This window comes from Balaenoptera ricei, chromosome 1 (assembly GCF_028023285.1).
Source record: "Balaenoptera ricei isolate mBalRic1 chromosome 1, mBalRic1.hap2, whole genome shotgun sequence".
Taxonomy (NCBI): domain Eukaryota; kingdom Metazoa; phylum Chordata; class Mammalia; order Artiodactyla; family Balaenopteridae; genus Balaenoptera; species Balaenoptera ricei.
In genome coordinates, this window is record NC_082639.1 from 171,649,355 (window position 1) to 171,672,975 (window position 23,621).

A 23,621-nucleotide genomic window follows, 5' to 3' on the forward strand; every position below is an offset into this window, starting at 1 on the left:
ATCATGACGTTATCTCATTTCCTTGCCACAAAACAATCTGGGGTAGGTGGGTACTATTACCACCCTCTGTAAGGAGATCGGGTGGCTCACCCCAAGGTCTCAGCTGATGAGTGGCTGTCAGATCTGTCTGAGCAAAGCACATGCTTTTAATGTATAATCTGAACAGTCTCCTTTACGAGTAGGTGTCAATTTCTAATTCACCCAGTTCACGAAACATGGTCTTGGGGGCTTCTGTCCTTGAGAGGTGACTCCATTATGTTTCAGTGTTTGGGCTGCACAGTGTTTTTTCTCTAGCTTCCTGCTCACTCCGCCTGGATGGCCACGTCCGCCTGAGGGTTTCCTCCCCACGTGGAAACCTGTTCTGCACCCTCATTAGCTGTAGCCTCACACAGTGCCACTCCTTCGGGCTGAGGGTTCTCCCTACCAAGGTCACAATCTACTCTCCCTAAAATGATTTATGAAAACCCGTCTCCTCTGGGTAATCCCATGGTGATCTGCTTCTGCAGAGGTGACCTGGTTGGAGAAGTCACTGGAGTTTCCTCCTGGCACAGCCTGTTTGGGTCAGTGACATCCTGGTCTGGATAAAACTAGGCCAGGGACTTCCCTGGTTGCGCAGTGGTTAAGAATCCACCTGCCAACGCAGGGGACATGGGTTCAAGCCCTGGTCCGGGAAGATCCCACATGCCGCGGAGCAACTAAGCCCGTGAGCCACAACTACTGAAGCCCGCGTGCCTAGAGCCTGTGCTCCGCATCAAGAGAAGCCACCACAATGAGAAGCCTGCGCACCACAATGAAGGGTAGCCCCCACTCGCCGCAACTATAGAGAAACCCTGCACGCAGCAACGAAGATCCAACGCAGCCAAAAATATATATAAATAAATAAATTTATTAAAACAACAACAACAACAAAACCAGGCCAGCTGGTATGGGCCAGGCAAGACAACCCGCTGACCTCTGGGGCTCCAGACCACTTGTGGTGCAAACTGGTTTGAGAGGGTGCCTGCCAGTCACCAAGGTCTCTCCTGGAATGTTGCCACATGGATGGGGCTTGAAAAAGAAAGATCCGGTGTGCAGTTTTCTACGGGTGTTTAAATTATGTATCTATAAGAGACTCTGGACTTGAGCAAATATTTCTGCCTCGTGCTCACTTGTTTGTCTGTTTGGCTCTGCTCTCCAGTCACACGAGAAGATATTTTGGCAGAGGTGAGGGTGGCCGCCCAGACCGCTCAGGGGATGTGTCACTGAACAGTGCACCACGAAAACTCCTGCCTTCCCTTCCTGGTGGGTTTTCCAGTTGTTACATGATTTTAGCCTTCCTGCCCAGGTACAAAGTCCTTTTAGAAGGGGCAGAAGGAGGCGATAACCTTCTGATCTTTATTTACTCCATTTATCTCAGAGCAGAAACAACTGTCTTGGGGGCCTGAGTGCCAGACTGCGTGAGCTGGAGGTGAGGATGGGTACCTTCTGGTTGCCTCCCCACATCCAGCCTACACCCTTTTCCATCCTGCCCTCTGCCCCAGAGCTGACCTCAGTGGATGAAACTGTGGGCTCCCGGGGCCTCTGGCTGCTGGGAGGGTTTGGCCAGCGGGGAGCCCTAAAGACCAGAGGGAGGGAGGAAAGTGAGATTAGTGTATTTCTTCCCTGGCTCCTTCTTTGTGAGCTTGGCTCGAGCTATGTCCCTTGGCTGCAGGCACTGTTCTTTTAAGGTGGCATCTGTACACGACCCGGTTCTAGAATCCTGACAACTGCCTCCGACTCACATCAGGGCTCTCTTCTGGGAGGGATGGTTATGCTTCCTCATTTGATTACAGAGGCTTCCAGCCACGCTGTTTATGTCCAACAGTGTTCAAGACTTCTCTGACTAGTGTGGTTCACCCTTATAGCTAACTCCAAGGACACCACCCTGCCTGGAGAGGCGTAGACAATCATTTACTCCATTTAAAAGGTGGCCCGCATTCTTGGCTAAAAAGATTCATCATCATAAAATTGGCACTTCCTCTTAAGTCAGTCTATAAATTTAATGCAATCCCAATAAAAATAGCAAGAGGATTTTTTAAAAATTGGAACTTAGCTGATCCTAAAATTTACAAGGAAAAAGTAAACATAAAGCCTAGCCAGAAAAAATTCTAAAGGGAGTGGAGTCTAGCTCTATTAGCTGTTAAAACACATATAGAGCTACAATATCTAAAATAGTACAGAACTTGTGCAAGAGTATACAGAGATTCATAAATGGCACAAAATAGAAAGTCCAGAAATAGTTCCAAACATAGGAATTTAGTAAAGATAAATTATTCACAACTGGAATTGGAACAACTGAGTAGCCATCTAGAAAAAAATCAAGTTATAGCTCATCTTGTCATGGGGATAAATTCTAAATGGAATAATATTTACATAAACATAACATTATATATCTTAACAATGTACTTTATATTATTTATATGTTATATATAAATATGATAAATCTAGCCATTTGTATTATTTACATATTTATTGTTTATGTATTTATATGATATATTATATTTTAATATGTTCACATTATAAATATATTTATAAATCTATATATCCTAGAAGAGACAACGGGAGAATTCTATTATAATCTTAGAGTGGTGATAGGCTATCAAATTGTAACCTAGAAGCCATAAAAATTTTAAATGATAAACTTTACATTAAAGTAAAAAAAATTTGCATGGTAAAAAAAAATCACAATAAGCAAGGTCAAACTAAAAATTAATAGGGAAAAATATGTTATTCAGATCCCAGACCACAAGTGATATATAAATCTTCCTAGTATTTAAAAGGAAGAAAATGAAAGCTCAATAGAAAAATGGGCAAAGATATAAACAGTTAATGGAAAAAGGAAAAATTAATGTCTCTTACACATATTAAAAGGTATTTATCCTCACTCATCATAAAAGAAACATAAAGTAAAACTATACTAAGACACCATTTTTCACCTTTCGGATTGCAAAGGTCAAAGCATGATCATTTGGAGAGGCGTGGGGGAATGTACACGCTCAGTCCTGACAAAGGCAATTTGAGGATATCGTCAATATGCTCCAGCAATTCCACATGTAGTAATCTTCCTACAGACATACTCATGTGTGAAAATAATGTATGTGTAAGGTTATTTATTGCAGCATTGGTTGCAACAGAAAAGACTAAAGGTAAATGTTCATCCATAGAGAACAGGTGAAACAAACTATGTTCCCTCTACGACAATATTCTGTGCAGCCCTAAAAAAAAACGAAGATGCTTTCTGTTGATACGGAATAATCTCCAAGATGTGTTAAGTGAAACAAAGCAAGGTACAGAACAGCAACAACAAAAAGGGGGAAATAGAAAAAAAGAAAAAATGGGCGAACGTAGTATTGGCTCCCCTTTTGTAATTCGTATCTTCACAATCTGAAGTTATTTTTGGATGATTTATTATATGGAACATGTGTCCTTCTATGTGCTTCAATTGTAGTTTTATTACCAGAAACGCTAGTTTATTGCCTTCGATAGATAATTGGTTATGTCAGTATTTGCAGTAAAAAAAAAAAAGTAGCTTCATATCAGGTCTTCTAAATGAAAATGATTATTTTTTGGTAAAGTCTTCCGTAATAACTGGTCTCTAGTCAGTAAGAACAAACAACCAATCAAGTCACTTATTCCTGTGTCCCCTAAAGTGTGTTCTGTAGAAACTAGTTCCTTGGGGTTAACAGATGTTCCTTGAGAAATGGGTTCTGTGGTCCAGTAAGTTTGGGAAATGCAAAGCTAACCAGGTCAAGTGTGGAGACATCTCAGAGCCTTTCAATAATTACACACTGTGACCTTCCCAAGGGTAAGGGGAGTTGGGTATAATATGAATGTTACCCAAATTTATTTGACCCTGGAACCCTTGCTGTTGACATCTCACACAGGCAGGGACCATGGAGCTCACTGGAGATGCTGGCTTACCTCGTGAGGGCACAGGAGCCGCTGGCTCACCCTGGGAGGTTCTCCAGGAGCTGGGCTGCTCAGAACCAGGTCTTCCCCGGGGGCCCAGTGAGCGGCTGTCAGGCATCAACACTAGCTGCAGGGCCCACCTCTAGTGGCTGAGGTCCTTCTGACAGCACCCATGTTCTTTTTCCTCTCTCCAGGTTTTGACATCCTCTTCTTTCTGGATTGTCTATACTTTATTTATTAATTTAATTTATTTTTGGCTGCATTGGGTCTTCGTTGCTGCGCGTGGGCTTTCTCTAGTTGTGGCGAGTGGGGGCTACTCTTCGCTGTGGTGCGTGGGCTTCTCATTGCGGTGGCTTCTCTCGTAGCGGAGGCTTCTCTCGTAGCGGAGCGCGGGCTCTAGGCGTGCGGGCTTCAGTAGTTGTGGCACACAGGCTTCAGTAGTTGTGCCTCATGGGCTCTAGAGCGGAGGCTCAGTAGTTGTGGCGCATGGGCTTAGTTGCTCTGCGGCATGTGGGATCTTCCTGGACCAGGGATCGAACCTGTGTCTGCTGCATTGGCAGGCGGATTCTTAACCACTGTGCCACCAGGGAAGTCCTGTCTATAGAATTGATTATTTTTCTTTATAATATATGGTTTCATTGTATGCCTTTTCTTGGGGGCGGTTTAGGCCAAAAAAATTTCTGAGGAATGAGGCGAGGCGTATCTAAACACTTAACACCTTTTGACTCACCACCTCTCATCTGCCTTTCTCATTCTGGGAGCCTGATACCTGCCTCGGTCTGTCCAGAGCCCTGCACACAAGCAGGGACAAGTATCAGAGCTGGGTCACTAGAGGTCCTTGACCACCCTGGCACCCTGCGACATTTCCTTTCAGCAGGTGGCTGCTGGCCCCGTCCATCACTGAGGCAGCAGACAGGGCCCTGCCCAGAGGTTCCTGAACCACCCTGAAGGCCTGCCCGCAGGCTCGACAGGCTGACCGCTCCCACGTCCGGGCTCCCCCCACACCCAGCTAAGCTTCTGCCCCTCCTTTCTGTCCTGGGAGACACTCAGCCAGTACAGGCCTGTGAGGCTGGGGAGGGAGGCTGGGGGATCTTCTGCCCTGCTGCTGCCTATCCTAGAAGCCCACCTGGGTGCCCCTCCCTACAGGAGCCCGCTGCCCCCTTCCTCTGCACATCTGCACCACGTGCAGACGAAACTCCCGGGACGGAACAGTCCTCACCCTGCACTGAGGTGGGACCTCGAACGCAAGTACCGAGGGAAAGGGACCCGTGCATTTACATGCCCTAACGTGAAAATGACTGAGAGCAGGTTAGTGGGGAAAAGGGAGAGGCAAGGTTCTGGGAGTCTGGAGCGGGGCTAGGGGTGGAGCAAATAAAAAGCACGAGAGAAAGGAAACCAGCCGAGGCCGGGGCGGGGGCGGTCCAGACCTCACGCCAGACCTGCCCCTAGAACTTGGACTTAGGTGGGCGCAGAGGTTCCCTGCCCTCCCCAGTGGGGACCTCTGGATCCCTATAAAAGGCGTGTCTCTCTGGAGGCTGTGTTCCTGCCCGTTCCCTTAAAGAACTGCCCTCACTGGTTCCTCATCTTGCTTCACACCGCGTTCTCTCACCTTCTTGTGCACCTTTCTGCCTCCTGGCACCAGGAGGCCCCTGCGCCAACTCCACACTCTCGGGGTTCCTCAGATGCTGGCTCTCGGCTGCCCTGTCAGTCCCCTTTGGCCGGGTTCGTTCCTCCAGCCCAGGCCCTAGGGATCACCCTTCCTGCACAACCCCCTCTACAAGTCCACTCCACGTTGTCCTGGGGCTCTCTCTGCCAGCACTGAGCTAGGAGGAGGTGCACAAGTCCGCTGCAGGGTGCCTGCCCACCGGGAGCGCTTGCCCGCTGGGTGAGAACTGGGTGCTGTCAGCCTGGGTGCTGACGGGTCCCAAGTAAGGCTGCGGCTGGGCTGATGTGCTGACCCACCACGGAGGTTAGAGGGGGAGGAGCGCCTTGGCTGGCCTTCCCAGATCCCAGGCACAGGGCAGGGGCTCCACAGGCACCCATAGCCCCGCGGGGCCTCCAGGTGATCCCCGAACCAGAAGGGAAAGACTCCCTGGATAGAGCTAGGAGGACTGACCTGGATTTGAATCCTGATCCCGCCACTTAAGATTGTGTGATCTTGGACACATTTCTTAATTTCTCTGAGCCCATGTTTTCTCAGCTGTGGAAGGGGGATAATATACACATATCCTCAAAGGGTTGTTAGGATCAGATGAAAAAGGGAAACTGGGGGTCCTGGATGGGCTTCAGAGATCTGGAACCCGAAAACACTGTGTGCACATTTTTCATGTCTGCAAATATATGCATTTTCTAGGGAGGGGTCAGGTTTCCCTCCCACTCACACCCCCAAAATTAACAAACAACAGAGCCAGAACATGGAGTTCAAATTCCGGCTCTGACTCAGGGCAAACTACTTTGTGCTCATTTCCTCATATATACAATGGGTTTGATAGGAAATGGCCTCACAGAGTTGAGAATTAAATGGGAGAAAAAAAGTCAAGCATTTAGAACACTGTCTCTGAGGGTTTGCTCTTTTTATCTTCTAAGTTTATAAGGGAGAAAACTGAGGCCCAGAAGAGGTGAAGTCTCGACTGAGGATGAGTTACGCCCTGTTTCGGAAAGGGTGACAGCTCAGGATGTGGGGGCGGGTAGGTGGCAAGGAGGAGGGGGTGAGATGGGGGAGGAATGTGACCTGCTGAGTGCATTTGGGGCCTGTCTCATCATCCTGAGCCCCTGCCAAATCTTCAGAAGCAAGCAGGGGGAAGGGGGGACGGTAAATAAAGGTAAAGGATGCGCACTGACGAGGATGTAGACACGAACGCATTTACTCAAAACCCAAGAATGGCCCCTGCAGTGATGGAGCCCCTCACCTTCACCCCTGCCCGTGCCTCACCTGGGACTGTGGCCATTGCCCCCTACGCCCAGCCCCACCCCAGCGCAGGACCAGGGGCCCGATACCCGCCCCCTGGGCTGAGGATGGCTTCGCGGACTCTTCTCTGCTCTGTCCCCTCAGAGAAGACAAGGCAAGAGGTTCCTTTAACAACCAAACTGCCTCCCCCGTGTCTGCAGCTTGCTACTCACTTTCTCTCCCTGCATGCCTTTCCTATGGGTTTTCGCACAAAATTTTACTGTTTTTGTGCCTATGGCAGAAGAGTATTCATGCATTAATTTTGAATTTATTCACTTGTTCAATGACTATTTAGTGTGGTTCTCTCTGGCCCACCCTTGGGCACCTGCTGAGATCGCTTAAGCCACTTTTCTCAAGGGACCTCAGGAATCCCCTCCTAGTTCAGACCGCCTGTTCCCCTTCTAATTTGCTTGGGAAAAGGAGGCTTGAGTAGGATCTTGGCTCGTTCGTTAAGCACAGCTGCCTCACCCTCCTGGACTCGGGCACCCAGGCTATATGGATAAAGGTTCAACTGTCCCCAGCTGGGCTGCCCTTGTCCGGCTCCTCTGCGGCCTCGCTGTGACCGTGACCATGTACACACAGGCTTCCCTCCACCGCACACACTCGGCAAGCCCAGATCCCCACCCTCTGAGCACACAGCACCCACGGGCGGACCTCATGAATAGCTCCTTTAAGCTCCAGAGCCCTCTTCTAAAAAGATAAATTCATGCAGAGCCACGTCGGTAAATTTCCAGAGCTGTGCTCCGCGGGCCTCTGTGTCCAGTCCTGAGGGTCAGCGCTGAGCACAGGCCGAGGACGCCTGGGGCCCGCTGTAGTGGGGGGGGGAGTGGATGGGGCCGGCATGGTGACGCAGATTACATCTGTGGCTGCTGGAAGTTCTCCCAAGAGGGGAGCGTGATGTTTGTTGTGTGCGTTCTCCTCCTTTCCCTCCCACCATCACTGTCTTTCCTCCACCCACAGGGAAGTGCAGCAGAGAACCCAGGAGGTGCTGGCTCCCGGCCCACCTTCCCGCTGCAGCTCCCTCACTCTAGGGCGTGGTGCCTGCTGACAGTCCCAGGAGGACGGAAGCTCTGTGAGGGCAGGGACCCTGTCAACGTGGAGCACGTGCTCCGGGAAGCAACACAGGCTGAGGAAGTTCTTCATCTCGGAGGAGAAAGAGCGGACAGGACATGAAGCCCAGGGCCAGCCTCGCAGAGCTCTACACCCCCAGCCCGGCCTCAGCACCCCTCGCTGCAGCTTCCCGTGGCTCCTCGGGCACAACAGCCGCCCCGAGAGCCTCTGAGCACCGACTCTGGCGCACGTGCCTCTTCTGCCTCCCGTCTGGTCTCAGACGTCCCTCCTGAGCCAGGTCTAGAGAAGGGTGCTTCGCACTCTCAGGGGCTCACCAGCCGGCGTGGGGAACAACGTGGAAACACCATCAGAGAGGACGGGGGAGAGCGCCAGGACTCAAGTCCAAACAGGGCACACGGGCTGTAGGGGCATGGGGTTCGCAGAGGGGAGCTCGGACTGGTCCCGAGAGTGAGGTGGAGGTGGGGTGGGAAGCGCTTGCAGGGAGAGAGAAAGTCAAGTGCAGGCACCGGAAGGTATGGGGGGTGGTGTGGCACTGTCCAGGAGGGTGGGGGGCAGGGCAGAGGGGGTGCGAGGACACCAGGGGGCTAGGGGGGACAGAGTCTGGAGATGGGTTACACTTCTGCAGAGTCTGAACTGACTCCGAGGGAATTTAAACGAAGGTTCCCTTTCACCCTTTCTTCTTCTGCACAGACCCTCCAGGCACAAGAAAATAGCACTTGCGCTTTCCAGAATGGGCTCCTTCCTGCTGGGGAAGCACACACTTTGCTCTGCTTCCTCTGCCCCACACCTTCCTTCCACCTCTCTCCTTAGTCTTCCTTGGGGACTGTCCCATCCCTTGCCGTCCCCTCCTGTGTCCTCACACTGCAACCCAGCTGACCCCTACTACAGCATGATCAGAACTTATATTTAATGTGTCCATTTAACCATTTCCCCCACTGGCCGTCACTTCCCTGACGACAGGGCCTCTGGCAGTAACGTCAGAATGGACCGGTGACAGGCAGGCACCCAGAGCAGGAATCCAGGTGAGAACTAAGGCGCACCGTGGAGTAATGGGGGGCTGGTAGGTGGAGAGGCTTGGAGAGGCGTGAGGAGAGATTAAGGACCCAGAACAGAGAGGACCAGATGGATGTGGGAGGAGAAGGTGGAGACGAGAAGAGTCTGGTGTGGAGAAAGGACCGCGGGGCTTTTGGTTGTTGTTGTTTGTCTTCTTCTGCCTAAAGTCCCAGCCCACTGCTCTTGCGGTCACAGGCACCCAATAAAGCTGGCCGAATGGAAGCAGAAAGGGCCTCGGGGCCCGGCAGGGTGTCTCAGGAAAGCTCGGCAGGTGAAGGGAGTCCTGAAGCTGGCAGCACCAGCCCAGCCCGCTGAGTGCCCGTCCGCCCTGCATACTGGGAAGTCCCAGAGAACACACCTGCCCCAACCACGATGGGCTAGCATCCGAGCAGCCTTGGGTCACCAGCGGTGAAGGACAAGACCATTCTTCAAAGGGGAGGAACTGTGGCAACTTCCCAAAATGGCAGCCACGATATTTCTGGTTTCACATGTTCTTCTAGAACCGTGCCCTTCCCCACCAGGGGGTGGCATCTGCACCCCTCCCCTTGAAGCTGGTGGGCCTCTGTCTGTCTCAGTGAACAGATACGGCAGAAGTGATGTTCTGTGACTTCTGAGGCGCTCTCTCTATAACTTCCGTGTAAGAAGTGGAGCTCCCTTAACGCCTCCATGGAAGAGACCACACAGGATGCAGGAAGACCCTGGAGACTCAGCTGACTAGCCTCCAGCCCAGGCACCAGACACACGAGTGGGGGGCCTTCAGGTGACCTGAGCCCGTCCCCATCTGACTGCAACCCCAAGAGGGACCCTGAGAGAGTCCCCCCCGCTAAGCCCAGTTATCTATCCTTCAGGACCACAGGAGAGAACGAGAAAATGATTGCTGTTGTTTCAAGCCTTTGATGGTGGGGCAGATTACTACGCAGTAGATACAGGTGCAAGGAGACCGGGACCTTCCTGAAATCTGTGCCTGGCCAGGGGCAGTAAGAGGCACCTGCCAGCTGACAGAGTCTGCCCCTGGCGGGGGGGGGGGGGAACATGCCAGCAAGAGAGGAGTCAACACGGAGAGATGCCAGTGCCAGGACGCCGTGCCCAGACACCCAGTCACTCTGCGGTCCCCGGGGCACCCCAGGACCTGAGATGTACCGCACATGCCTGCTCCGGGAAGCCGATGAGACAGACGGCCCGCCAAGGGGAGCGTCCTGAGACGTAGAGAGGGCCGATCTCCTCCTTTGCTGCAGCAGCTCCCCGGGAAGGGAAGGTTGGAGCTCCTCTCCAGGGGGTCAAACATCCCAGCAATGCCGCCCTGACCGCAGCTCGATGTTTCCTCCTTCCCCAGGACAACGCTTACTGCTAACTGTGGCTGGCTTAGGGGAGGTGATTCTGGACGTGTGTGGGGTTGGTCTTCACCAGCTGCCAGCCCAGGCATCGCACCCTGGATGCCCAATGACTACCCTCCGCCTGCCCCGTGGTACTTACTGTGTCCATAGCCCCCTTCTCTCCCCGGATCTACCACTGGTTCCCCGCCAGGAACGTTTTTGCTCCCCTTACCCCCAGGGGATTTTTGGCTCTGTGTGGAGACATCTTTGGTTGTCACGCTTGGGGAGGGCTGCCAGTGCATCTAATGGGCAGAGGCTGGGAACGCTGCCACACATCCCGCAGCACTCAGGATACCCCTATGACGGAGAATGAGCCGGCCGCAACCACCAGCAGGGCCGAGGTCGGGAAAGCCTGCTCCCTCTCAAGTCCTGCCTTTCCTGTGTTTCATCCCTGCAGGGCTCTGTGCCTTTGCTTTCCATGGTGACAGCTAGATAAATGATAAAGGGACCAAGATATTGAGGCTGCTTCTGGCTAAATTTGACCCTTCCCGAGACACTGGTATTTAACAGTCTCCAGCAGGCCTGAGACCCTGCTGACAGAATGACTCTCTCCTGGCCGAGGCAGCCTGGGGCGTCTCAGCTTCGGAAGGAAGTCCCTGGGAGCCAGCAGGCGCTCCCCCAACCCCGGGGCTGCTGGTGTTTCCCAGAGGAAGTGCACGCCCTGCCAGCGCCCGGCCCCGCGCGACGGTGGCCGATGAGTCCCACGGGGCCAACCCTTCCGTGACTGCTTCATTGTCTGGAGCAGCCCAGAGAAGGGTACCCCCAAAGCGGAATGACCCCCTGCACACAGTCACGTCTCACTACATCGGCACTGTCGGGGGGAGGTGGGGGTGCTCCGTTCTGCTCACGTCCCAACCCTGGTGAACACGGGGCTTCAGCCTCCTTCCGTGAGCTGCAGGCAGAACTGCAGCAAGAACAAATGATCCAAACCACATGTGTGCCCTCTCCCTCCCTTCCCCCTGCTGCTCCTGAGGAGGGGGGCCCCGAAAGGGAGAAGGAGGAGGGAGGATGGAGGGGGACGAGGATGCCGAGGCCTCAGGGTCACACTGTCGCACGCCGAACTTGCACGGACAAACCAGACTCTCGGAAGGGAGGCCCCGCCCCGTGCCGCCCTTGGCCGCCCTGGACCGGGAGGACGCGGCCTCCCGGTTGTAGGTGTCGACTCTGCTCCCCAGCTCCCTGCGGCCGTGGACGCTGCGGTCACTACCAGATAGCAGAGTTACCAGCCAGCTCTCCGTAGCCCTGTGTCTTCCTGCCATCCACATCCACGTCCTCGCCTTCCTCCCCAGCCCCTCCGTGGCCAGAGGCCCCAGCAGGCGAGGAGGTGGAGCCAACCCCATCTTAGATTCCTACCCCTCAGAATTCCTTCCTCACCTCCCGGGGGAACCAGAGGGTGAGGATCTACTTTCCTGGTTTCCTGGGGGTCTTCACAGTGTTGAACTAAAGGTAAAGTCTCACTGCAGCTGGGGCGGCAAAACACAGGGGAGAGATCACATCGGGGATTGCAATAAGAATGAACGTTAGAGGTTTTCTCACTCTGGTCCTGATCCCCAGAGAGAGAGAAACCATCAGTCATACAGCCTTAAGGTTCTCCGCCTCATGGGAAAAGGAAAGGACAGACATGGCACCTTGTTCCCATTTCACAGGTGGGCAAGTAGAGGCTTGAGACTGAAAATAGCAGGCGCGCTGCAGGCAAAGTGAGTGCTGGGAGAGGAGAGGGCCCAAGCGCGGTGGCAGTGAGGAGCCTCCTGGCCTTTTGGGAAACGTCAGGGAGCAACGGCCATTGCACGAGCCCTGAAAGTTGGAGCAGGAGACTTCACCGATTTCTTGAACTTTCCTCCAAATACCAGCGCCTTGGTCACCTCCTAATGCCAAGTGCTAGAGACGGACCCCATTGGTTGTTCAAGACACAGCAGGGCATGCTCCACCTCCCCTCCCCAGCCTCATTTCCGTACTTCCCTCAAGCCACACTCTCCCCCCCAAAGGTAACTTGCAATTTGCAGTTATTAAACCCTTACTAAGTGTCAGCCTCTGGCACGCTGAGCTTTCCATGCATTATTTAATTTCATCCTCACAGCCCTCTGAGGTAGATACTACTATCATCCCCATTTTATGGATGAGGAAACTGAGGCTTAACAAGGACGGTGATTTACCCCATGTGACAGAGCCAGGAAGTGGCAGAACCAAGAGGCCAACCTCTAACTGATGGACACCCAAGTCCTCACTCTGGACCCTGCCATTTACAGATGTTTACTGATGTACGTGCCTTGCTTGGCTCTGTGTGGAGACCATCCCATCCCGGAAAGTCAAGGATGGGAGGCCGGATCCCAACGCTGCAGTGGCCATAACGCACATGTGGCTTTTCACATTCAAACGGAAGAAAATTAAAAATTCAGTTCCTTGGCTGCATTAGTCACACTTCAAATGCTCCACTTGTGGCTTGCAGCTACCATATTGACAGTGTAGAACTTTCGCATCACTGCTAAAAGTGCTGGTGGACAGTGCTGGTCTAGAGTCTGCCCCACTGCACACAGGCCACCCAAGGTTGGCGCAGCCAGAGCAGACTACCCTCCTCCTGGGGCTTCCTCGCCCCACTGTTGCTGCCCAGGACCCCACTAGACCTCGCAGAACACGTGGCCCTTCATTTCTGAAATCCCCTGGATGGGGGCCTCTCTGTGGCTGATCCTGTGGGGGACGATCTGAGCAAGGGTCTCAGACCCTGGGATGGAGATGTTTTTGCTCAACAAACATGATCTGCAGCCTGGTGCCGGCGGGGTGTGGTGGAGGGTGGGGACTGCCAGTGGAAGTCACAGAACGTCAGAAGTAGTGAGACCTTACGGAACTAGGATCCAATCCCCTCAACTCAGAAACAGACCAGAGTCCACACAGGGATGTGGCCTGGCTCCTGGCTCAGGGAGCACCCGAACAAGTGCAAAGTCACACTCTGATCCACAGGCCCACGGGGAGCAAAGGAACCGTGTAAACTCTTTGGAAGTTTCCTCTGGCTTCAGAGGAACGTGTACATGACAATGGGGTGGGGGGGGATTCTTTGGGGAGGATTCCCACTGCCTCTCCTCCCTGGGGAGAGGAGGTCAGGGACAGCCAAGGAGAGATGTGCCCAACTTTAGGCCTCGGATGAGGCAGGAACCCCGCTGTGTGATTGCCAAGGCTGGGGCAGCCCGGGCAGGACGGGGCCTCTGGGAGATTCATCCCTGGCCCGTTTATGGGCCTGTCTCAGGTGCAGCAGGAAAGGAAGCTGGGAGCACAGGCAGCAGCCACAAGGGAGAAAAGCTGTGAAAAAGCATTTATAGGGCTTCCCTGGTGGCGCAGTGGTTGAGAATCTGCCTGCCAATGCAGGGGACGCGGGTTCGAGCCCTGGTCTGGGAAGATCCCACATGCCGCGGAGCAACTGGGCCCGTGAGCCACAATTACTGAGCCTGCGCGTCTGGAGCCTGTGCTCCGCAACAAGAGAGGCCGCAATAGTGAGAGGCCCGCGCACCGCGATGAAGAGTGGCCCCCGCTTGCCGCAACTAGAGAAAGCCCTCGCACAGAAACGAAGACCCAACACAGCCATAAATAAAATAAATTAAAAAAAAAAAAAAGGAATCATCTATTAAAAAAAAAAGAAAAAAAAGAAAAAGCATTTATAACCAGAAGAGCCGCCGGGGAGAGGACAGGAGGACTCATGGACCGCACACATCTGCCCCAGGAGCTGGGAGAAGCCAATGGGGTCGGGGGCGGTGAGGGCGGTGCTGGGGCTGGCGGTGAAGCCATTGTTATAAGAAAGAGGAAAAAGTATATGTATTTTCCCCACCAAACCAGCCAACACCTATTTTCTAGTTCTTTTTTTTAACTACAAGCACTCTTTTTTAAAAAGGCACCTACAAATTCCAATAGAGGGGCATCCTACAAAATCCCAGACCAGTACTCCTGAAAAGTGACAAGGTCATCCAAAACAGGCTGAGAAACTGTCACAGCCAAGAAGAGCCTTAGGAGACATGACAACTAAATGTAATGTGGTGTCCTGGATGGGATCCTGGGACAGAAAAAGGACCTTAAGTAAAAACTAAAGAAAGCTAAAGTATGGACTTTAGTTAAGGATAATGTATCAATACTGGTTCATTAACCGTAGCAAATGTCCCACACTTAATAATGTAAGAAGTTACCAGTAGGGGGAAACTGGGCTGGTGTGTATGGAATTCTCTGTACTATCATCTCAAATTTTCTGTAAACCTAAAACTGTGCTAACAAAGTCTATTAAAATGTTTAAAAGGCACCTATTAATATGGCTTTTAAAAATTATAATTTAAGGGGGTTGGACCCAGGGCTGAGGCAGGCACCCCTCACCCCCGTCTCAGTGGGTCATGCCCAGGGCGGCAGGGTGACTGGGCGGTGCCCGCGCAGGAGACCATGCGGTTTCCAGTTACAACGCAGGGATCACAGCAAACACAGCCGCCACAGAAGCACTATGGCATTACCTCTCCCATCAGCTTAGCAGCCCCCAAGGAGACTGACTGCCTACGTACACAGAAACTAATTGAGACTCTGAAACCCTTTGGCGTTTTTGAAGAGGAAGAGGAACTGCAGCACAGGATTTTAATTTGGGGAAAATTAAATAACCTGGTAAAAGAGTGGATACGAGAAATCAGTGAAAGCGAGAATCTTCCACAATCTGTAATTGAAAATGGTGGTGGAAAAATTTTTACATTTGGATCTTAGAGATTAGGAGTACATACAAAAGGTGCCGATATTGATGCGTTGTGTGCTGCACCAAGACATGTTGATCGAAGTGATTTTTTCACCTCATTCTATCATAAGTTGAAATTACAGGAAGAAGTAAAAGATTTAAGAGCTGTTGAAGAAGCATTTGTACCAGTTATCAAACTGTGTTTTGATGGGATAGAGATTGATATTTTGTTTGCAGGATTAGCACTGCAGACTATTCCAGGAGACTTGGGCTTAAGAGATGACAGTCTGCTTAAAAATTTAGATATAAGATGTGTAAGAAGTCTTAATGGTTGCAGGGTAACCGATGAAATTGTACATCTAGTACCAAAGATTGACAACTTCTCAGGTTAACCCTGAGAGCTATCAAACTGTGGGCCAAACACCACAACACCTATTCCAATATATTAGGTTTCCTCGGTGGTGTTTCCTGGGCTATGCTAGTAGCAAGAACTTGCCAGCTTTATCCGAATGCAATAGCATCAACTCTTGTACGTAAATTTTTCTTGGTATTTTCTAAAGGGTATGTGTTTAGATTATATTAAAATAAAATTGGTTGTAGACACTGAAAAAAAATTATAATTTAAGAATCATTTAAAAAGTTATTTACAGTATTTAAAAATGGGAAAATAGGGAGAGGTTGAATTTGTTCAGGATTCTACAATTTGCCAATGTGTTTGCCTATATTAATCGCATTTTTCATCACAGCCCTGGGTAAGGAGTATTATCATTATTCCCATTCTATAGAAGAGGAAACTGAGGCTCAGAGAGCTTGGGTAACCTGCCCAAAGTCACCCAGGCTAGTAAGCAGGGGAGGAAGCAGGAACTGGAAACCTCCTTCCTGCACGCTTTTCCCACTGGCCCTGCCCTTCCCCACTCTCTGCTGAGCAGGGCTGTGGGGACGGGCACACTGTAGCCAAACATCTCCCGGTGTTTGGGGGCCCACGTGACTTTTAGGGTTAGAGGCAGGGTGATCCACCTCTGAGAGGCCAGGTTACAAAGACACGGGGCTGTGCGGTTTCAACAGCTCTGACAGCGTTGGCAGCCTCGAGACATTCCCCAGGAAGCCGAGGGCCTATGGGGGCACCTGGCCTGGGCAGCTACCTTCCTCTGAGAGCTTTGAAGGCTGTGGGGCCCATAGGGGGCTATGAGGGGGCAGTGGTTAAAGCCCAGCAGTGGCCCAGTGAAAACCAAAGGTAGGAGGAGCTCAGCTCTGGGATCTCCTGGGCTCCTGGGGCCACTCCATGGCCATCACCTGTAAGAAGAGGCTGAGAGCAGCAACTCCAGAGCCATATTTAGCCGTAGGCCCAGGCTGGCCGAGGCTCAGCCTTGGTCTCCAGCCCTTCCTCCAGATGGGCAGATTTTTCTTCACTGACTCAATGCTGAGCACAACCAAGGTCTGCAAAGCAGATGGCTCGCGTCAGAGCAGTTCTGCAAACATGGTTGGAATTACTTTGGTGAGGCTTCCAGCTGACCCTCCGGGAAAGTGGGTGGGAGCTGGTGGCTTAACCAGTGCTGGGCAGCTCTGTGAAGTGAGGCAGGAGGCTGAGAAACGTACAAGTCCCAGGATGGGCCCCGCCCAGGTGCATTGGTGAACTGAGTGAGTCTCAGGGTAGAAAGCACAGGGAGGAAAATAAATTCTGCTTTGAGAATTTTACCTCCATAATCCCTCAACATAGCCTCATGGCCACTTGTGATGGGAGTGAGAAGAGTGTGGAAAGCTTTAAAATCAGATCAGGGTTCTTTCCTTTGGCAATTTTTAGCTTTGTGGCCTTGCATGGGCTCCCCACCACCTGCCTCAGTTTTCTTATCTGCAGAGTGCGGCTGAAAATATTTACTTGGATGATTACATGAGACAATGCAATGAAAATGCTCCATGAGTTGCATACTGTTATACAGTGATAGGGGCTGTTATCATTCCTCCTCTGAGATAAGAGATCTGGCCGCGGTGCTTTGATTCTCTAGCACAAGATTTACACTCAGTGTCAGGCATGAGGAACGACTCTAGAATAGCTGACTGCCCCATCGTAGGGGATCTCTGAGGTCACCCCGTTGACTCTCCCCGCCACTCCCATTTTTAGAAGAGACTGAGGTTCCAAGTGATGACGTGCCCACGGTCTGCCAACTAAGAGCTAAGCCTTGACTCGTATCTCTGGTCGTGTGGCCAGGTGTCACTGCCGCGGCCCCCCTGTTCCTGATGTTTCTGAACCTGCTGGGACCTGGTGACAGTCACCACCCCATGCACACCCTGTGTCCGGATGCCAGAATCAGAGCGAGAATTCAGTCCACCACATTTCACAGATCGCAGTCAAACCCAGATCCTCCAAAAATAAAAGGCCAACAGAACAAAATGGCCAATGTGGTGTTAAAAACAAAACCTTAGAAATTACAGACCTGATTACTGAGAAATGTTTTAAAGGACTTACACTTAATCTTGTTTCTATTTGATTTGGTGCATATCATGGGGATTTTTACCCCAGGAATGTAAGCTTTGCGGGTCTCCTCTCCAAATGGCCTGACAGTATTTAACCAGGACTTAAATCTTGCAATCTGGCCCTTAAGATGTCATTAAACTTTAAAGTAGATGTTTAGTCTAGATGTGGCATTTAGCCCAGGTATGACAGTTGTCATTTTTGTTTCCAGGTTTCCTAAAGCCCCCATGGTTGGTCAAAGTCTCCATCAACTTCTAGTCCTGCTAACTTCCATTTTCTCTAACCAGTGGATTTTCCTGGAGCACCTACCTAGGTGCCCTAGGCCCCCTGGGCATCTCTCTTCTGTGGGGGGGAGAAGGTGGGAAATGGGAGGTATGTTTTCTGTGGGCAAGAATGTGCTCTGGCATCTCAGGAATTTGCACACAGAGGCTGAGCTCAGAGAGCGGTGTTTGCACGCCCAGCCCTGGGACATGCTCTCTGAGACCCATTTCACCAGGGGCTCCCAGTGTGCCTGTCCTAACGATTCACGCAAATGCCCTGACATCCCTCAGAGACTGAAAACTTTCCATACCACGTCTGGGGAGCCTAGCTCAGGGGTTAAACACACAGACTGTCTGCATTTGCATTCCAGGCCCTCACTTCAGCTGTTGGATGACCTCAAACAAGTCACTCCCAGGACAGAACCTCTGCTGGGTGGGCCAGGAAAGAAGGTCCAATTCAAGATGATTAATTTTGTTACTGATAGACTAGTCTGGAAGTCAAGTTGAAGCTGATGGCTCGAAACAAGTTTTTGGTTATTCGCAGCAAATAATCTGTTCCAGCGATCATAGGCCCATATCTATTATGAGTAAAAAAAATGAGCGTGGATTCTATGAGAATCTTAAATAGTGGTCCCAGGCCCCATCGTTAAGACTTCTTTGCAGAAACCTCGGGTCCTGTATAGCAATAAACAACAAGGTCCTACTGTATAGCACAGGGAACTATATTCAATATCTTATGATAAACCATAATGGAAAAGAATATGAAAAAGGATATATGTATAACTGAATCACTTTGCTGTACAGCAGAAATTAACACAACATTGTAAATCAACTTTACTTCAATAAAATAAATTAAAGAAAACTTGGGGGCTTTCATGCCAAAGCTGGAGCAGGTTCCAATCTCAGCAGGCACTATGTCCAGAAAATCAGAGCTCGGCTACACAGAGCAAAGTTTCAGACCCTCACGATGCAGCTACTCCAGTTAAACTTACTTAAATGAACATTTCAATTGCCTCTGTGACAATAAGCACCACGTTCACTGTTGTGATACCATGGTGAGCTCGGCCTGCAAACACTGAGAATGCCCTGGTGCGTTAACTTCCTCCCAGCAGTGAGTGTTAGGGTTTCCTCCTCCTCCACACACTGAGTCACCATCCCATCCCTGAACCCCAGAGAGCTGACGTCTCAGTGCTGCAACCGGGCCTGGGCTAGTCCTCCCAGCTGGCCCTCAGCCCAGAGCCTCACTGTTCCGTGGGCCATTAGCAACACTGGCCCCGGGACATACAGACACCAAGGGTGCCTGAGATCCAGAAGCTCCTCCGTCTTCTAGTGGGAGTGTCTTTGTAACTTCAACAACTAGCGCAGTGCAGGGGACACAGGAGGCCTCACTGCACATCTGTGCATTTGTCTGCCGCAGCACGGGGTCCTCAGGGGACAAGACATTCCAGGAAGCTTCTAGAACTGGAAATTGCCAAACTCTTTGGCAAGGGAGCGGAGCCATAGGTCATCCCTCACCCCTTCTATCCACAGCCTTTCAGACAAGCCCCCGTAGCCTGTTTGAGATGCCATCACTTACCCAGGGCTCCTTGGCAGATGTCTGTGCGAGTGGCTCCTCCAGTAATAAATTGGGGATCATCGCAGATCTCCTGGAAACGAGACCCACAAAGTGCTGTCAACCCACCTGACATGTGCTTCTGTAGTCAGGACACCTCGGTTCCCAGAAGGTGCATCGGACCCCCTCCGCCCCTTCCCCTCCCCTCTAGGGAAAGCTATGCAGTTACAGTTAAGACTGCCATGGGACCCCGACTGCTCCACTGGACCCCAACGCTCCACACTGCCTAGAGCCCATTTCATCACGCTACTTCCTAGGGCCAGGGCAGCGCCAAGTCCAGCCTCCTCTGGGGGCCTTGAGACGGTCCACGCTCTGGAGCTGCCCCGCCCACTATGCCGGTCCCTCTCCTCTGTTCCTGCATGGAATTCCTCCCTCTCCCACCCTCTTCTCTCCTTTTCCACATCTTATTGTATCTCAAGACCCACTGCCACCAACTCCACGAAGCCCTCCTTCACAGTCCAGCCCTCACCCATCCTTTTGATCCCGAATCCCAGAGTATGTGCACTCTGCAATTTAGCAGCTAGTTGTGTGCTATGCGGTGGTCCTGGGTACCAGTCAGTCTTCCTAACACTCACACGCTTCTTGAGGGCAGGGGAAGGTATCTAGCCTTCTGGATTCGTCCATAGGCCATGATACTTGGGGGTCCACATACCATGAGCCTGCTGTGTGTCAATACTGTGTGTGGTACTTTATCTCAGGCAGCCCTCTCGGGAACACAGATGGACACCGACCCCATTTCACAGGTGGGGAAACAGGCTAAGAGATAAAGCCACATGTCCCAAGATACACGGCTCGTAAGCTGTAGATGGCACTGGGATTTGAACTCACCAGTGTAAACCATATAGTCTTTCCCTCCTGCCCTGCCCCTAATGGATTACTAACAAGTCTTCAAGGGCTGTCCCACCAGTCGCCTGCTGGAAGCCAACCTTGAACAGTGCTGGCCCTTCTGCAGCCCTCTCTGAGTGTGCTTCCTGATTCTGAAGAGGCCCACCCCAAAACCACAGAGGAAGTCAGGCATAAATCTGGGCTTCCCTCAGCCTGGACCCCTTGGTTCGTAAGAGCTCCACCCCATAGCGCCCAGCCCCTTGCACACATCCCCCCACCCCCCTCGCTGCCAAGCAGAAGCTCTTCTTGGGCGAGGCCTGGATCTAGCCCCTGGCCACCCCAGCTTAGGCTGTAGAGGCTCTTTTGGAATCCGCCGCAGAACATGCTCCTTTCATGCCTCTGCACTGTCCCTTCCCTGTTCAGGTTGGTCTGTTTGGGGGAATGACAGGGACAGTGAGAATGCTCTTCTGCTGAGGCACATGAAGCCAGCTTTGCCCAAGGCCTGCCAGCCAAACACTTATCCTGCTGATGGAAGAGACTGGGTTTGGTGCTGGGAGCCCAAAAGTCATACTGATAATCCTCAGTGTGCCAGGCACTTACCCCAGAAGGATTTTTCCATTATGTTTGAGAAGCTTCCTCACACCTTTGGCACCCTCTCCAAAGAAGGAAAAGTTTAGAGTGGCCCTTAGAGATGCTTCAGGAAATTGAAACTTGTACACAACATACAGGGCACGGAATTAAATACGGAACTTAACAGTCCCAGGAAAGGGGTTGAGGGCTTGGGCTTTGGAGTCAGACAACCTGGGTTTGAATTCTGGCTCTGTCACTTCTTAAATGGGTTCTATGACCCTGGCAAGTTACTTCACCTCCTTAAGCCTCAGTTTTCTCATCTGTATAATGGGGATGGTGCTGACAAGTGAACCTATCACATCAGGTTGTTCTGAGGGTTAAATGAGATGACTATGTACACGTGCCTTGATAAGCGCTCTATAAAAGTCACCTACTATTAATTATTACTGGAGGAGTTGATCATAATCACTGAACTTGAGGCAGGAGATGCAGGTTTGAGGCTGAGTTCAGCCAGCTGAGTGTAAACAAATCATAAACCACTCAGAGGCCTTAGATGTTTCAGGGTAAGGTGGGGACTCACACACCTGCCCTCGCTCCCACCTGACTGGTGTCACCCTCGGATGGTGCCGGCTTTTTCCTCGCTGTGCCCCTGCGCCAGCCCACAGTGACTTCAGCCATGTGCTCTTCAGCCTCCTTCCCAGCCCCAAGCCCTCTGTGGCCAGTGCCGGGAAGCCCCCTCTGAGGAGCAGCCCCTGCTCCAGGGCTGGCCTGCTCCCTGCCTCGCTCCTGCAACCCTACTCTCACTTCCTTGTGGCTTCGTTTCACCGTCTCCCACCTGCTTTTCTCTCTGGGACTTGACATATAACACATTCCAATTGCTCTCATCTGAAAACCAGCCTGTCAAGCCCCAGGTCCCACTCTCCCTGACACTTTTCCTCCTCTCCTTTCACAGGCACCCTTCTGGAATTAGTTGGGCACGCTCGCTCTTCATTTCCGGTTCCTTACTTTGGGGTCTACAGCCACCCGGCTTCTACCCCATTGCAATTCTATGCCATTGCAATTGCTCTGTTACAGTTACCAATGACTTGCTTCCGTGTAGATCCAGTGGACACGTGTCTGTTTGCCTTGCCTGACCCGAACCACAGCTGTGTTTGAGAAGGCAGAGAGGGTGGCTGTGAGCTGTGGCTATTGACACCCACAGGCTGGACACAGTCCTGGCTCCACCCCAGACACCTGTATGAGTGAGTAGTTAACCTTCCCCAGCCTCAATTTCTTCAACTGCTGAATGGGACAATAACAGCTACCCTCCCCCTTGGTTGTGTAGTGCACACCCTGTCCCGCCCTAATCTGGGGCCCTAAAATGGCCTCGGATCTCTATTTTCCCATCTGGAAGTCCTACAGGCATTTCCAACCGTTGGGTGACCTGTCCGTGTCCCCTCACTAGCCCCTAAAGCCTTCAGAGGCAGAAACCATATGCACTGTGCCTGGCATACAGCAGGTGTTCAATATACGCTTATTGAGTGAATGAAAGAATAAGCAAAGAAGTATGTAAATTCACTTTGTAAACTGTAAAGTGCTATACAAATGTAAGGCGAATACCTTCTTGTTTACCACTTTCACAGCTGTAATTCTGTTTGAAGCTCATTACAGTCCTGCATTCATTCATTCACTCATTCCACAAATGGTCACAGTCTTTGTTCACAGATGTATCCCAAGCATTTAAGAGACTGCCTGACATATAACAGGCACTCGATAAGCATTGTTAAATGAATGAATGAACGAATGAATGCATACTCTGAATGCACTGGGGCTAGATTGGTGCACAATACACACATGGTCCCTGCAGTTCACTAGGAAGGACAAACAAGTATATGTAATTATATTTATAAGTTGTGAAAATGCTATGAAGGAAATTAGCAGGGTTCAGTGATAAAGAATAACAAGATGAGAAGGGGGCTGCTAAGAATGGTCAGGAAAGATCTCTTTGGGGAGGTGACATCTAACTAAGTCCCAAAGAGTAAGTGAGCCAGACTCCAGAAAACCAGGAAAGAGCATCCCTGGCAGGTGAGGCAGGAAAGAGCTGGGTGCCCTTGAAAAACTAAAAGGTGCTGGGCCTGGTGAGCCAGTGGGGAGAGGAAACTATTTAGGCATCACCTCTTGTTTTAGATGAAGAAACGGAGGCAGGGAGGTTAAACGGCTCACGCAGGTTAGCAAGAAGTGAACTCAAGTGCTCCAGGCCAAGAACACTTCCTACTGAACTTGCTGCTTATGGGCTGGGTTTGGGGTAACAGAAGGTGACTAGCGGGTGGGGGTGAGGGGCTCAGAGGAGTGGGAGCAGGGCAGGAATGTTAATTTCCCTAACAGGAATCTAGAGGCTGTATTTCCCAGGAAGCCTCCTTGAGGTGTGGCGGGGGAAGATCGGTGAGGTGTCCCACAGGACATGGGGCCACGAGGGGTTCCAGGGGAAACAGGATGGACAAATTGATCAGGAAGGAAACTGTTCCAAGGCCTGCCAGGGCAAGGAGGGGAGAGACCCAGGGGGGCAGGATAAGGGAACACCGAGGGGCCCCTGAGACGCCGGGGTGAGGATTCTGGGAGGGTGAGTGAGGAGGAGGAACTGGCTCCTGGATGCATCTCCCCTGTGCTTTTGATAATCACCAGGGTAAATGTTACGGGGAGGTCGGCCCCCTTTGGAAAAACAAACAGGAAACCCCGACTGGATAAATCTAACCATCGCTGCACGAGACAATCCTTAGTCACAAAGGACCAGGCCAGGCGTGGACTTTCTCCCTTCCTGAAGCAGCCTAACCGAGTTAGAGACTGACT

The 23,621-nt window shown here is 51.5% G+C and overlaps 2 protein-coding genes across 2 annotated transcripts in view; one reads left to right on the forward strand and one right to left on the reverse strand.

Moving 5' to 3' along the window:
* CAPN2 (calpain 2) overlaps nt 1-23,621 on the reverse strand; it is a 54,532-nt gene that overhangs the window by 30,215 nt on the left and 696 nt on the right. Inside the window, exon 2 of the mRNA XM_059941935.1 lies at nt 19,365-19,434. Within this exon, the coding sequence (XP_059797918.1) occupies nt 19,365-19,434 (70 nt within the window). The remainder of the gene's footprint in view (nt 1-19,364; nt 19,435-23,621) is intronic.
* On the forward strand, nt 14,761-15,641 carry LOC132376260 (poly(A) polymerase alpha-like). Its single transcript, XM_059941924.1, is given in 2 exon segments — nt 14,761-15,441; nt 15,444-15,641. Coding segments are annotated over 2 exon segments (858 nt in total). The 5' UTR covers nt 14,761-14,781.